This window comes from Ursus arctos, unplaced genomic scaffold, assembly GCF_023065955.2.
Source record: "Ursus arctos isolate Adak ecotype North America unplaced genomic scaffold, UrsArc2.0 scaffold_37, whole genome shotgun sequence".
NCBI lineage: Eukaryota > Metazoa > Chordata > Mammalia > Carnivora > Ursidae > Ursus > Ursus arctos.
In genome coordinates this window covers 4694814-4707120 of record NW_026623053.1, presented here as the reverse complement: position 1 = coordinate 4707120, position 12307 = coordinate 4694814, and the positions used below count along the sequence as shown (strand labels likewise).

The window sequence follows — 12307 nt, the reverse complement described above, 5'->3', positions numbered from 1 at the left end:
GCTTCAGAACTGCAGCCTCCAGCCAGCTCAGCTCCTGCTCTTGCCAGGCCGTCCCCTTCCTCTAACAGAGGACTTTCCCATATGGTCCCCCAGCCAATGAGAAAAAGGCCCTGCTCCTGCCACAGTCTAGTGCACCAGATGCATGAAAACGAGCCCTCCACGTGTTCTGTGTCGGCGCAGGTGCACTTCCGTCTGTGGTCACAGCGCTACTGATCTCACCGGGGAAATGCGCTTCTCCTCACCTGTGCCTCTGAGGGGCTCACCTGCAGCAAGGCGGCAATCATTCAAGCAAATTATATGTTAGATCAGGGATGGAGTGCACAGCGAGAATGTGGAGATCAAGATTTATACCTCTGCGCACCACTGAGTCACTGATAGTAAGCTGAAAAGAGGTAGATGCTATCGCTGTTTATTCCGTGATGGGCCTGGTGCACGTGTCTGATATCAGGAAGGAATCAAGATTTACTCCCTTCAGCAAAGAAAATAGAAAACCTTCCCTTTCTGCCAAATCTACCCTCCTCAATTGTCTGTTATGGAGAAAAACTCTAAAAGGAACAAGGAAGCCAAAGATTAGATATTTCCAATCCCTCTGATCTCAGACTCTGCTCATCTAAGCTGGTCTCTCCTGTGACCTTGCAATTTCCACAGAATTGACAGCACCAACAGTCAAAATGTGGATTCTTCCCTCAGTTAAGATGACAGTCATAAAAATTTCAATGATAAAGGAGCCAGAGGAAAAGTTCCATGAGTTAGGAAACAATTTGACCTATAGACCTGGTTGATTTGTGCTGAGAAATCCAGCATGCTTTAAGAAATCTATTCCTATTGCTAAATGGATTATATCCTGGAAACATTGGGGGAAAGAGTAGAAAATCTCAGAATACATCAGGCTTCAGGTTCAAAAACGTACCCATATATAAATTTATTCTACAGATGCTTTTATTTTCTAGTATCAAAAGGAATGCCAGGTCCTAAATGCAGTAACTGGCTCAAGTCCTTAGTGGAATTTCCTCTAAAGTGTGAGGCAACTTTCTGAGCATAGAGATTTCTGCTGCTTCAGATTCCACACTCTTATTTTTCTCCCAGACTCCACTCCAGTGTCCTTTTCCCAAGACATTGACAAAGTTCCTCAGTCCTGTAGATTTCCAGAATTATCCATTTCTGCCAAACACCCTTCCTCAACTACTTTAGTACCTGGATATTTTCCAATTACATCTGTATGGAAAAAAATCTAGGAAAGCCTAAATATTGCCATGTTTCTAGGGTACAGTACAAATATGCTAGTGATCATGAGAAAGGATCCCTGGGAAATCAAGACTACCTTACCTCCATACGAGGAAGCCTTTTTTCTACGATTTATACTCACTGGTCCTCTGGAGTTGTGCAGAGTAAATACAGTCCTCATCCGCATGTCACACCCTTGAAAATCTGGGGACAACTATGATGAAGAATCAAAATCAACATATAAATTTGTCTGTGAATATAAAATGTGTTTTTACATACGTAAAATTTCTCCATTCTAAGAATCTTCCTCTGTCTACTCATCCATCCTCCACAGGATAGAATTCCCAGATTCTTCTTTGGGTGAATTTCCCTCTTCTTGGAGACAGATACTTTAAGTCAGTATTTGCCCTTTGGAGTTACGTTATGCAGAACTGAATGTTACAGATTGAATACGCTCTCTCCAGAGCAGTGTTCTATAAACAAACTATGGCACAAGTATGATCACCCCCTGGGCAAAATTCATAGCCCCAGGATTACTTCATTGAATATTGCCGGACTCATCATCAAAACTTGCTGACTTATGAAGGTTTTATTCTAATACCTTCAGGGATGGCCAGCTGCATGAGGACGATGTTCCCCCTTAGTCTCCCAACTGCAGTGATTACATTTTATTTTTTTATTGTTTTTTTATTATATTATGTTAGTCACCATACAGTACATCCCTAGTTTCCGATGTAAAGTTCGATGATTCATTAGTTGCATATAACACCCAGTGCACCATGTAATACGTGCCCTCCTCACTACCCATCACCAGTCTAACCCATTCCCCCCACCCCCTCCCCTCTGAGGCCCTCAGTTTGTTTCTCAGAGTCCATAGTCTCTCATGCTTCATTCCCCCTTCTGATTACCCCTCTTTCTTTATCCCTTTCTTCCCCTACCGATCTTCCTAGTTCTTATGTTCCATAGATGAGAGAAATCATATGATAATTGTGCTTGTCTGCTTGACTTATTTCACTTAGCATTATCTCCTCCAGTGCCGTCCGTGTTGCAGCAAATGTTGAGAACTCGCTCTTTCTGATAGCTGAGTAATATTCCATTGTATATATGGACCACAGCTTCTTAATCCAGTCATCTGTTGAATGGCATCTAGGTTCCTTCCACGATTTAGCTATTGTGGACAATGCTATTGTGGAACATTGGGGTGCATATGGCCCTTCCCTTCACTACGTCTGTTTCCTTGGGGTAAATACCCAGTAGTGCAATGGCTAGATCATAGGGTAGCTCAATTTTTAACTTTTTAAGGGACCTCCACACTGTTTTCCAGAGTGGTTGTACCAACTTGCATTCCCACCAACAATGTAGGAGGGATCCCTTTTCTCCACATCCTCTCCAGCAATTGTTGTTTCTTGCCTTGTCTATTTTTGCCATTCTAACTGGCGTAAGGTGGTATCTCAGTGTGGTTTTGATTTGAATTTCCCTGATGGCTAATGATTTTGAACATTTTTTCATGTGTCCGTTAGACATTTGTATGTCATCATTGGAAAAGTGTCTGTTCCTATCTTCTGCCCATTTTATGATTTGTTTATTTGTTTCTCATGTATTGAGTTTGAGAAGTTCTTTGTAGATCTTGGATACCAGTCTTTTATCTATAGTATCATTTACAAATATATTCTCCCATTCCGTGGGCTGCCTCTTAGTTTTTTTTTTTATTGTTTCCTTGGCTGTGCAGAAGATTTTTATCTTGATGAAGTTCCACAAGTTCATTTTACCTTTTGTTTCTTTGCCTTTGGGGATGTGTCATGAAAAAGGTTGCTTTGGCCGATGTTGTAGAGGTTGTTGCCTATGTTCTCCTCCAGGATTTTGATGGATTCCTGTCTCACATCGAGGTCTTTCATCCATTTGGAATTTATCTTTGTGTATGTTGTGAGAGAGTGGTCAAGTTTCATTCTTTTGCATGTAGTTGTCCAATTTTTCCAGGACCATTTATTGAAGAGACTGTCTTTTTTCCACCGGATGTTTTTTCCTGCTTTATCAAAGATTAGTTGCCCAAAGAGCCGATGGTCCATTTCTGGGTTCTCTATTCTGTTCCATTGGTCTATGTGTCTGTTTTTGTGCCAGTACCATGCTGTCTTTGTGATCACAGCTTTGTAGTACAGCTCGAAATCCGGCATTGTGATGCCCCCAGCTTTGTTTTTCCTTTTCAACAGTTCCTTGGCGATTCGGGGCCTTTTCTGGTTCCATACATATTTAAGGACTATTTGTCCCAGTTCTTTGAAAAATGTCATTGGTATTTTGACCGGGATAACATTGAAAGTGAAGATTGCTCTGGGTAGCATGGACATTTTAACTATGTTAATTCTTCTGATCCATGAGCATGGAATATTTTTCCATCCTTTTGTGTCTTCTTCAATGTTTTTCAAGAGTGATTTATAGTTTCTAGAATATAGGTCCTTTACGTCTCTGGTTAAGTTAATTCCAAGGTAACGTATGGTTTTGGTGCTATTGTAAATGGGATGGATTCCCTAATTTCTCTTTCTTCAGTCTCATTATTCGTGTATAGAAATGTAACTCATTTCTGAGCATTGATTTTGTATCCTGCCACATTACTGAATTGCTCTATAACTTCTAATAGTTTGGGAGTGGATTCTTTTGGGTTTTCCATATAGAGTGTCATGTCACCTGCGAAGAGAGACAGTTTGACTTCTTCTTTGCCGATTTGAATACATTTTATCCCTTTTTGTCATCTGATTGCTGTTGCAAGGACTTCTAGTACTATGTTGAATAATAGTGGCGAGAGTGGGCATCTTTGTCGTGTTCCTGATCTTAAGGGAAAGGCTTCCAGCTTTTCCCCATTGAGAATGATATTTGCTGTAGGCTTTTCATAGATGGTTTTTATGAGATTGAGAAATGTACCTTCTATCCCTACACTCTGAAGTGTTTTAATCAGGAAAGGATGCTGTATTTTGTCAAATGCTTTTTCTGCATCTATTGAGAGAATCAGATGATTTTTGGCTTTTTCCTTCTGGATAAAATCTATGACACTGATCGATTTGTGAATGTTGAACCACCTTGCATTGCAGGGATGAATCCCACTTGGTCATGATGGATAATCCTTTTAATGTACTGTTAGATTCTATTAGCAAGGATCTTGTTGAGGATTTTGGCGTCCATATTCATTAGGGAAATTGGTCTGTAATTCTCCTTTTTGATGGGGTCTTTGCCTGGTTTGGGGATCAAGGTAATATTGGCCTCATAGAATGAGTTTGGTAGCTTTCCTTGTTTCTATTTTTTGAAATAGCTTTAGGAGAATAGGTATTATTTCTTCTTTGAATGTTTGGTAGAATTCCCCAGGAAAGCTATCCGGTCCTGGAGTTTTGTTTAATGGAAGGTTTTTTTTATCAGTTTCATTCTCTTCATAATTAATTGTCTTGTTTAAAAAAATCAATTTCTTCCTGTCTCAGTCCTGGTAGTTTATAGGTTTCCAGGAAGGCCTCCATCTCTTCCAGATTGCTAAATTTATTGGCATAAAGCTGTTGATAAAAGTTTCTAATAATCCTTCCAATTTCATTGGTGTTGATTGTGACCTCTCCTATTTCATTCATAATTTTATTAATTTGGGTCCTTTCTCTATTCTTTTGGATAAGTCTTGCCAGTGGTCTGTCAATTTTATTTATTCTTTCAAAGAACCAGCTTCTAGTTCTGTTGATTTGCTCTACTGTACTCCTGGTTTCTAATTCATTGATTTCTGCTCTAATCTTGATCAACTGCTTTCTCGTGCGTGGATTAGGCCTGTCCCTCTGTTGCTGTTCCAGCTTCTTGAGGTGAGAATATAAAAACTGCATTTTAGATTTTTCTATTCTTTTGAGTGAGGCTTGGATGGCTATGTGTTTTCCCCTTAGGACTGCCTTTGCAGTATCCCATAGGTTTTGGACCATTGTGTTTTCATTCTCGTTGGTCTCCATAAATTGTTTAAATTGATTTTTGATTTCCTGGTTTATCGAATCATTCCTGAGCAGGATGGTTCTTAGTCTCCAAGTGTTTGAGTTTCTTCCACAGTTTTCCTTGTGGTTGAGTTCCAATTTCAAAGTGTTGTGGTCTGAGAATATGCAGGGAATAATTTCAGTCTTTTGGTATTGGTTGAGACCTCTTTTGTGACCCAGAAAGTGGTCTATTCTTGAGAATGTTCCATGGGCATTAGAATAGAATGAGTCTTCTTTTGTTCTGGGGTGTAGTGTTCTATATATATCTACGAGGTCCAACTCGTTGAGTATGGCATTCAAAGCTCTTGTTTCTTTGCTGGTTTTCTGCCAGTGTTCTGTCTATTGCTGATAGTGGAGTGTTGAGGTCCCCTACTTTAGGTTCAAAATGAGTCTCTTGTATACAGCAAATGGATGGGTCATGTCTTTTTATCCAATCTGCAACCCTGTGGCGTATTATGGGAGCATTTAGGCCATTTACATTGAGACTGATTATTGAGAGATATGATTTTAATGATGGCATGTTGCCAGTAAAGTCTTTGTTTCTATAGATTGTGACTTTCTGTTCTATATCACTCATAGGGCCTTTTTACTTTTATAGAACCCCCCTTAATATCTCCTGTAGGGCTGGTTTCATGGTGATGAAATTGGCCAATGACTGGTGATTCTGGAAGGTCTTTATTTCTCCATCAATTCTGAATGACAGCCTTGCTGGATTAAGGGTCTTTGGCTGCATGTTTTTCTCTGAAAGAGCTTTAAAAATGCCCCCCCCCCAAAACCCTTTCTCTCCTTCCAGGTCTGTGTAGAGAGGTCTGACATAATTCTGATACCTTTGCCTTGGTACGTGAGAAATTTCTTTGCCCTGCCCACTTTCAATACTGTATCCTTGGATCTAATATTTGTGAAATGCACTATGACGTGACGTGGCGTAGGTTTGTCATGGTTGAGCTTGGGAAGGGTCCTCTCTGCCTCTTGGACACGAATGCTTGTTTCCTTTGCTAGATTAGGGACGTTTTCAGCTACAATTTGTTCAAATACGTCTTCTAGACCTGTTTTTGTCCACCCCCTCGGGGATGCCGATGATTCTGACATTGGAACATTTCATTGAGTCAGTAATCTCCCGTAACCTACAATCTTGTGATTGGATTTTGTTGAGCCCGGTTTCTATTTTAGCTTTCTCTTGTACTAACCCATCCTCCAATTCGCTGATATGTTCTTCTGCCTCATTCACCCTGGCTGTCAGAGCCTCTAGTTTTGACTGCATTTGGTTCATATAATTTTTAATTTCTTCCAGATTCGCTCTCATTTCCACCCTTAGAGATTCTATACACTCATTAACATTTTCATTAATACTTTTTTCAAGTCTACACATCATCTTGACCATTGTTACTCTGAACTCCATTTCTGATAATTTGGTTACATCCATATCCATTAGTTCTGTGGCAGAGGCCACAGACTTATTGTCTTTTTTTTTTTTTTTTTTGCTGGGGGGGATTTCTCCTTCTCGTCATTCTGATGAGGAGAGGTTGCGGGGTTGTCCAGAGCCCAAATTATTGACCGGGACCCAGGCAGTGCACCCTTGTTTTATAGGGATCTTAGGGATGTGGGCTACTTGATTTTTCAGCCTGCCTTCTGGAGGAGGGGCCTGCTGCGCCGAAACTCAGGCAACCCTGTTTGGGTAGAGTCTCCGTGTCCCCTGCGAGGGGGGTTGGGGATGGACACCCTGTGAGCCGGTCTTTCCAGGCTTTTGTTCTCTGGCGGCTTTCCCTGGTGGTCTGCTGTGCCTCTTCTGAGAGTCAGAGCATCAGCGGCTGAATCTCAGCCTCTGTCACAGAACAGAGGGATTGCGGCCCGTTCTCCACTGATGTTCTGGGCACTTTAACTCTGTTTCTGTTGGTGCTGCTCAACCCTGCAGCATCCCGGGATGTGCGCCCCACACCCGGCGTCCCAGCCCTCACTTCCAGGGCCGGCGCGTCTCTGTCCTTCGTGTTTCTAACACTGCCAGCCGCCCACCGCCCTGCACGCTCCCGGAGCTCCCAGTCTCAGTCTGAATCCAGTGAGCACAACGGAGCTCTGTTTCAGTCTGGTGGTGCTCGTTCCCTGGCTCACGGTCTCAGTCTGCTCTCTCGGGGGTGCCGTCCGCGAGTCCGCCTGCTCCCCCGTGCAGGTGGCCACTGCTTCCCGTGCCCAAACGCCGCGGCTCCCTCCCCCTTCCATTTATCTTCCGATATCTGTGCGCGGTTTCACGGCTCCCCGCTTCATACCTCAATACTCAGCACTGGAGATGTTCATTTGTAGAGATCCAGATGTATCTTCCTGCATCTCAGGCTGATTCCGCGGATGTTCAGGCTGTTCTGGTACCTATCCAGCTCGACTCAGGGGACCGGCTGAAAAAGGGGTCCCCTACTCCTCTGCCATCTTAACTCCTCCTCTCAGTGATTACATTTTATAACAATGTATTAGTGATGCTCTGTATTCATACATTGCATTTAAGGGGCGTCCAGCTGGGATGATAAATATATTTGCTATTTGGGGGAAAGTCTTTAGAAACACATGTCAGGGTTCACACGGCACCACCACCTTTGGCTCTGTCCTGTAGAAACAGTGAGTGAGGCATGAGTTTGCTGGTAGAGCAACAGCGGCTCAGCCTGAGTCTCTTTTCCTGCCCAAGGTCTCAGACTTTTACATAAATTGGACCTCTCCATTCAGGCATTGAAACTGACTGGACCACAACTTTCTCAGACCCAAACTGCAGAGGTCTAAGTGGCTGGGCTTGTGTTAGACCCATTCTTTTTACACAGCAGGATGGTCCTACAGCATGGAGGTGGGGGCAAGAGTGTCAAAGAGGAAGTGAGGAAACTCACTTTCTCCCTCCCCCAGCTCATTTACTACCTGATTCTCCTTACTGTCGTCCCGAATACAGTCTGTATTTTGTAAAATGCCTTTGGACTAAAGGATTTCTAAGGGCTCTTCCAGCTCTAAATTTCTTTTATACCATATAACAAAGGAAATATTTATTGAGGACCGTTGTGTGCAATGTGGACTGGTGTCAGAGAGGGGTAACAGCCTGCATCATGGCACCCCAAGACCATTTTCCCAACCACATGTGACCTAGTGGGTCTGAGGTTGATCCTAACCCACCCTGAGGTCGCTTCACAAGCAGAGACTGAGTCTTCAGGGTAAGATCCTCTCTGGGTTTTCTTTTCTTCTATGAGACCAAAGATGGATTGAGGAGGACCTAAATTTACAGGAAAATGGAATAAAATGGAGCTTTACTCACTGAATATAACATTCACCACAGGCAGGGAGACGGGGTTGGCTCTGTCGTGGCTGAGCTTTTGCTCATACATATGTAAAGCGAAAAGTACTTTCTCACAAGGCCTGATTGCTCTCTAGCTTCTGGCTCCCTCATTCAAGTTTAACTCAGGTGTTCAAAATTCCCAGGCAGAAATGGCTATATAATTTGTGGTATGCAATAACAAAGGAAAATCTGGGGCCCCATGTTTAAAAAACAGGAAAAAATGTTACAGTATATAATAAAATATAAAGCTCTCTTTAATTTTTTTTTTTTTACTGGGGCACCTGGCTGGCTCAGTCCATTAAGCGTCTGCCTCTGGCTCAGGTCATAATCTGAGTCCTGGAATCAAGTCCTATGTCAGGCTCCCCGCTCAGCGGGGAATCTGCTTCTCTCTCTGCTTCTGCTCCTTCTCTCTCTCTTTCTGGCTCACTCTCTCTCTCAAAGAAATAAATAGAAGTTTTAAATTTTTTTTTAAAAAATAAAATTTTTTTACTTATAAAACACAATAGAATTTTAATGATACATAAGATATAAATTGACAAATTGCCAAAAAAAGTTAGAAAAAGTATTATAAAAATTTTATATAATGCAATAAATAATAATACTTTGGTAGTGTTATATCATAATAATATTTTTCTGGCTTGCTTTTCTCCAAATTAATTTATTTGTTCATCAAAATTAATACTTTTAATAACTTCATTTCAATCAATATAAATGAAAGCAATGTCAGTTGCTGTTGGTAAATACGATGCTGCAAACGGAATTTTTGAACATTTTTGATTTTGAGAAGGATAGTTCTGTTGGTGCAACTGATATTACAGATTTTAAAGACTATTTTATGTGCTATGACAAAATTAGCGTAAATATCTGATGAATTAGTTGAAACATAAATAAAGTGAATCTAGAGCTGATGCCTCTGGTGGAACAGTTGTTCTATAAACGATTTAACTCTTCATACCAATCAGTTTCATGTAAATCTAAATTTAATTTTAAATGTAAATTTATACCGCAGCATTTTATTGTTTTCTCTGACATTTGCTGTAACTTTTGGAGGGTGTATATGAAACTAAAAAGTGGCTTCATGATTTATATACAATTCAGAATGCCTGTTTATGCATCTTATTATATCTTAAGTTACAAGACGAATTAATTTCAGATTATCCTCTGTGTTAAAATCGGTTCACTGAATAAGTTCAAAGTTCACATGAAAATGGTATTCTTTTCCACTGAAGCTATTATCTTTACCTTAAATTTCTATTTCTAAGCCTATAGATATTTGCTTTCTAATGTTGCAGTAATTTTTAAAACTAGAGCTTCTAAACATTTTAAGAACTTCTATCCCTCCAATATGCTTTATGCAACGTCAACATACACACTTGTATTTAGTAATAATTCATTGTCAAGGTTTACTGCCAACCGCCTTGGAGCCCAGCAGAGCCCCAGATGGTCCAAGCCTGCTGGCGCGGCTGCTGTGCAGGGCCTCCTGGTGGCGGGCCGGGCGCAGGTGCAGCTGCAGGTGGCGTGCAGGCCCCGGATCAGCAGGCAGCACTGTGTCTCCGCGGCGCACAGGTAGGAGGCTGCGTCTTCCAGCTGGGAGGCCGCGATGTGGAGGGTGCTGGACCGTTCCCTCGTGTTCAGTGTGCAGTTGAGCCTTCCGCTCTGCTTCATGCCCGAAGCTATGAAAAACAGGGAGGTGAGGCCGCCGCCCCCGGGGTTCTGTCGGAACCACTGCACACTGTTCACAGCTTGGGAAAAATTGCACTTCAGAGCAGCGCCGGCTCCCTCCTGGAGGCTCAGGGCTGAAGGGCTCTGCTCCACCTCCAGCCCTCTCACCCCTGCGTGGAAAGAGAAGAACAAACACAGGTCATGTCACTGGGGGTCACTGATGCAGTTTCCAAACTTGTAAAATGTCCGGAGACACACCCCTGGGGCTGTAGGACCCTCTCGGAGCCCAGTTTCAGCTCCCCCCACCCCTGTGGGCTGTGGACCGCTCCCCAGCCCCGTCTGGACGCCCCCACTCACAGCACACCTGGACCCACAGGAGCCCCAGCAGAGCTCCCCAGTGTCTGCTCATGATTCCTTGTCTAGTTGCCGAGTTACCGACACCCTACTGTACAGAGAGTAGAGTCCTGGGGCCAGAGAAACTGTGTCTTATAGTCAATCGTTCCAACATAGCCGCTGAGCACCAGTCACACCTCAGCCCTGCCGCTCAGGGAACTCGAGACTCCACCCACAGTGGCCCAGTGACACTCATAGCAATCTCTCCAAAATTGTGCTTGTCAACAGTGCAGGAGGTGGGGGCAATAGTTCCAATGTAGGACGATATAAGGGGCTTTTTTCTTAAAACACTTTGTGTAAGAAATGCGTGTGAAGTAAGGTGAATTATATTTTCTAGAAGAGTCAGTGGGGAAAGGGGGTTACACAGAACCATGAAGCATCGTACATAGTTTGATAGACAATGTGAGAATTCAGTTATATGAAAATACTGATGGGGCACCTGGCTGGTTCAGCCGGTTGAGCATCTGCCTTCGGCTCAGGTCATGATCCCAGAATTCTGGGATTTGGCAGCATGGGCTCCCTGCTCAGCAGAGAGTCTGCTTCTCCCTCTGCCTCTCCCCTCACTCATTCTCTCTCTCTCTCTCTTATAAATAAATAAAATACTTAAAATAAAAAAATAGAAAATAAAAATACTGATAAAGGAAAACTAACTGGTAGCATGCAGTGTGTTTTGCAGAAGTAAATACAATTTCTTGAAATCGAGAGAGTTCTAGAAACCAAGACAGTCACCATCTGCATAGAAAATGATTCCAACCAGAATTTGGTTGGTGAAAAAGGGAATGTCTGTATACTGTCCCCTCTGACTTAATTTCTACCTCTCCATCTCTCCTGTGCAACTGGTGGACACCTGGCTCACCCACAGAGCTGAGTCTGGCCAGGTCACACATTGCCGGTCACAGGCAATATTGTCCTCTCTTTCCTTCTCTGTCCTTTTTTTCCTTTTTTCTTCTCTTCATTCTTGTTCCTTCCATTCTCAACCAAGATATATGAAAAGGTACGATAGCTGGAGTATTGAGATAATTTCTAGGTCAGTGGGTTTGGGGGATTTTATTCAGAACGATTAAAAAATTGAAAACAGCTAATGGACGTTTTCTGTTGAGCTTCCTCACAAGTGCCCAGAAATACTCCTATTTCCATGCGTCTCAGAGAATCATCCTCACAGTGGATTGGTAGAGATGGATACAGGTCCCATCTTTCTGAAGTTGATATGGAATGGCAGAACTGAAAACCTAAGATGAACTTTACACAGACAGGGTTGCCCGTTTCCCCCCACCTTTGCTATCTATAATTTGATGGTCTTGCATGTTTTCTGTTCTCTCCTAACTGTTCAACTCTCTTACCATCAGGGAAAAAAAAACCCAAAAAAACAAAAAAACAAAAAAACGCACACACAAAAAAAACCCTTCATTTTTTGTAAAGCCTAGAGTGCCCCCTAGTGGACTAAAACATAAACGACGCCCGCTTGAGACCAAGTAACTCAGCAGACAGACCCTGAGCCCCATATGGTCATTCCATGCTTCTTTTTTAATTAATTAATATTAATTAATTAATTAATTAATTATATTATGATATATATTAAGGAGGACACGAATTGCGTGGAGCACTGGGTGTTACACGCAAACAATGAATCATGGATCCCTACATCAGAAACGACGTACTGTACGGTGACCATCGTTCCATGCTTCTTGATGAGGCAGATGATCAGAAAACAAAGTAACTGCTTAGATTGAATGGGGATTAAAAGTGAGCC

The 12307-nt window shown here is 42.4% G+C and overlaps 1 gene segment (V, D, J or C); it reads right to left on the bottom strand.

Annotated features, from left to right (window-relative positions):
- Positions 1 to 9244: 9244 nt before the first annotated feature.
- Positions 9245 to 10627, bottom strand: LOC125283692 (T cell receptor alpha variable 22-like). The segment is given in 2 exon segments: positions 9245 to 10334; positions 10522 to 10627. Coding segments are annotated over 2 exon segments (534 nt in total).
- Between the last annotated feature and the right edge of the window lie 1680 nt (positions 10628 to 12307).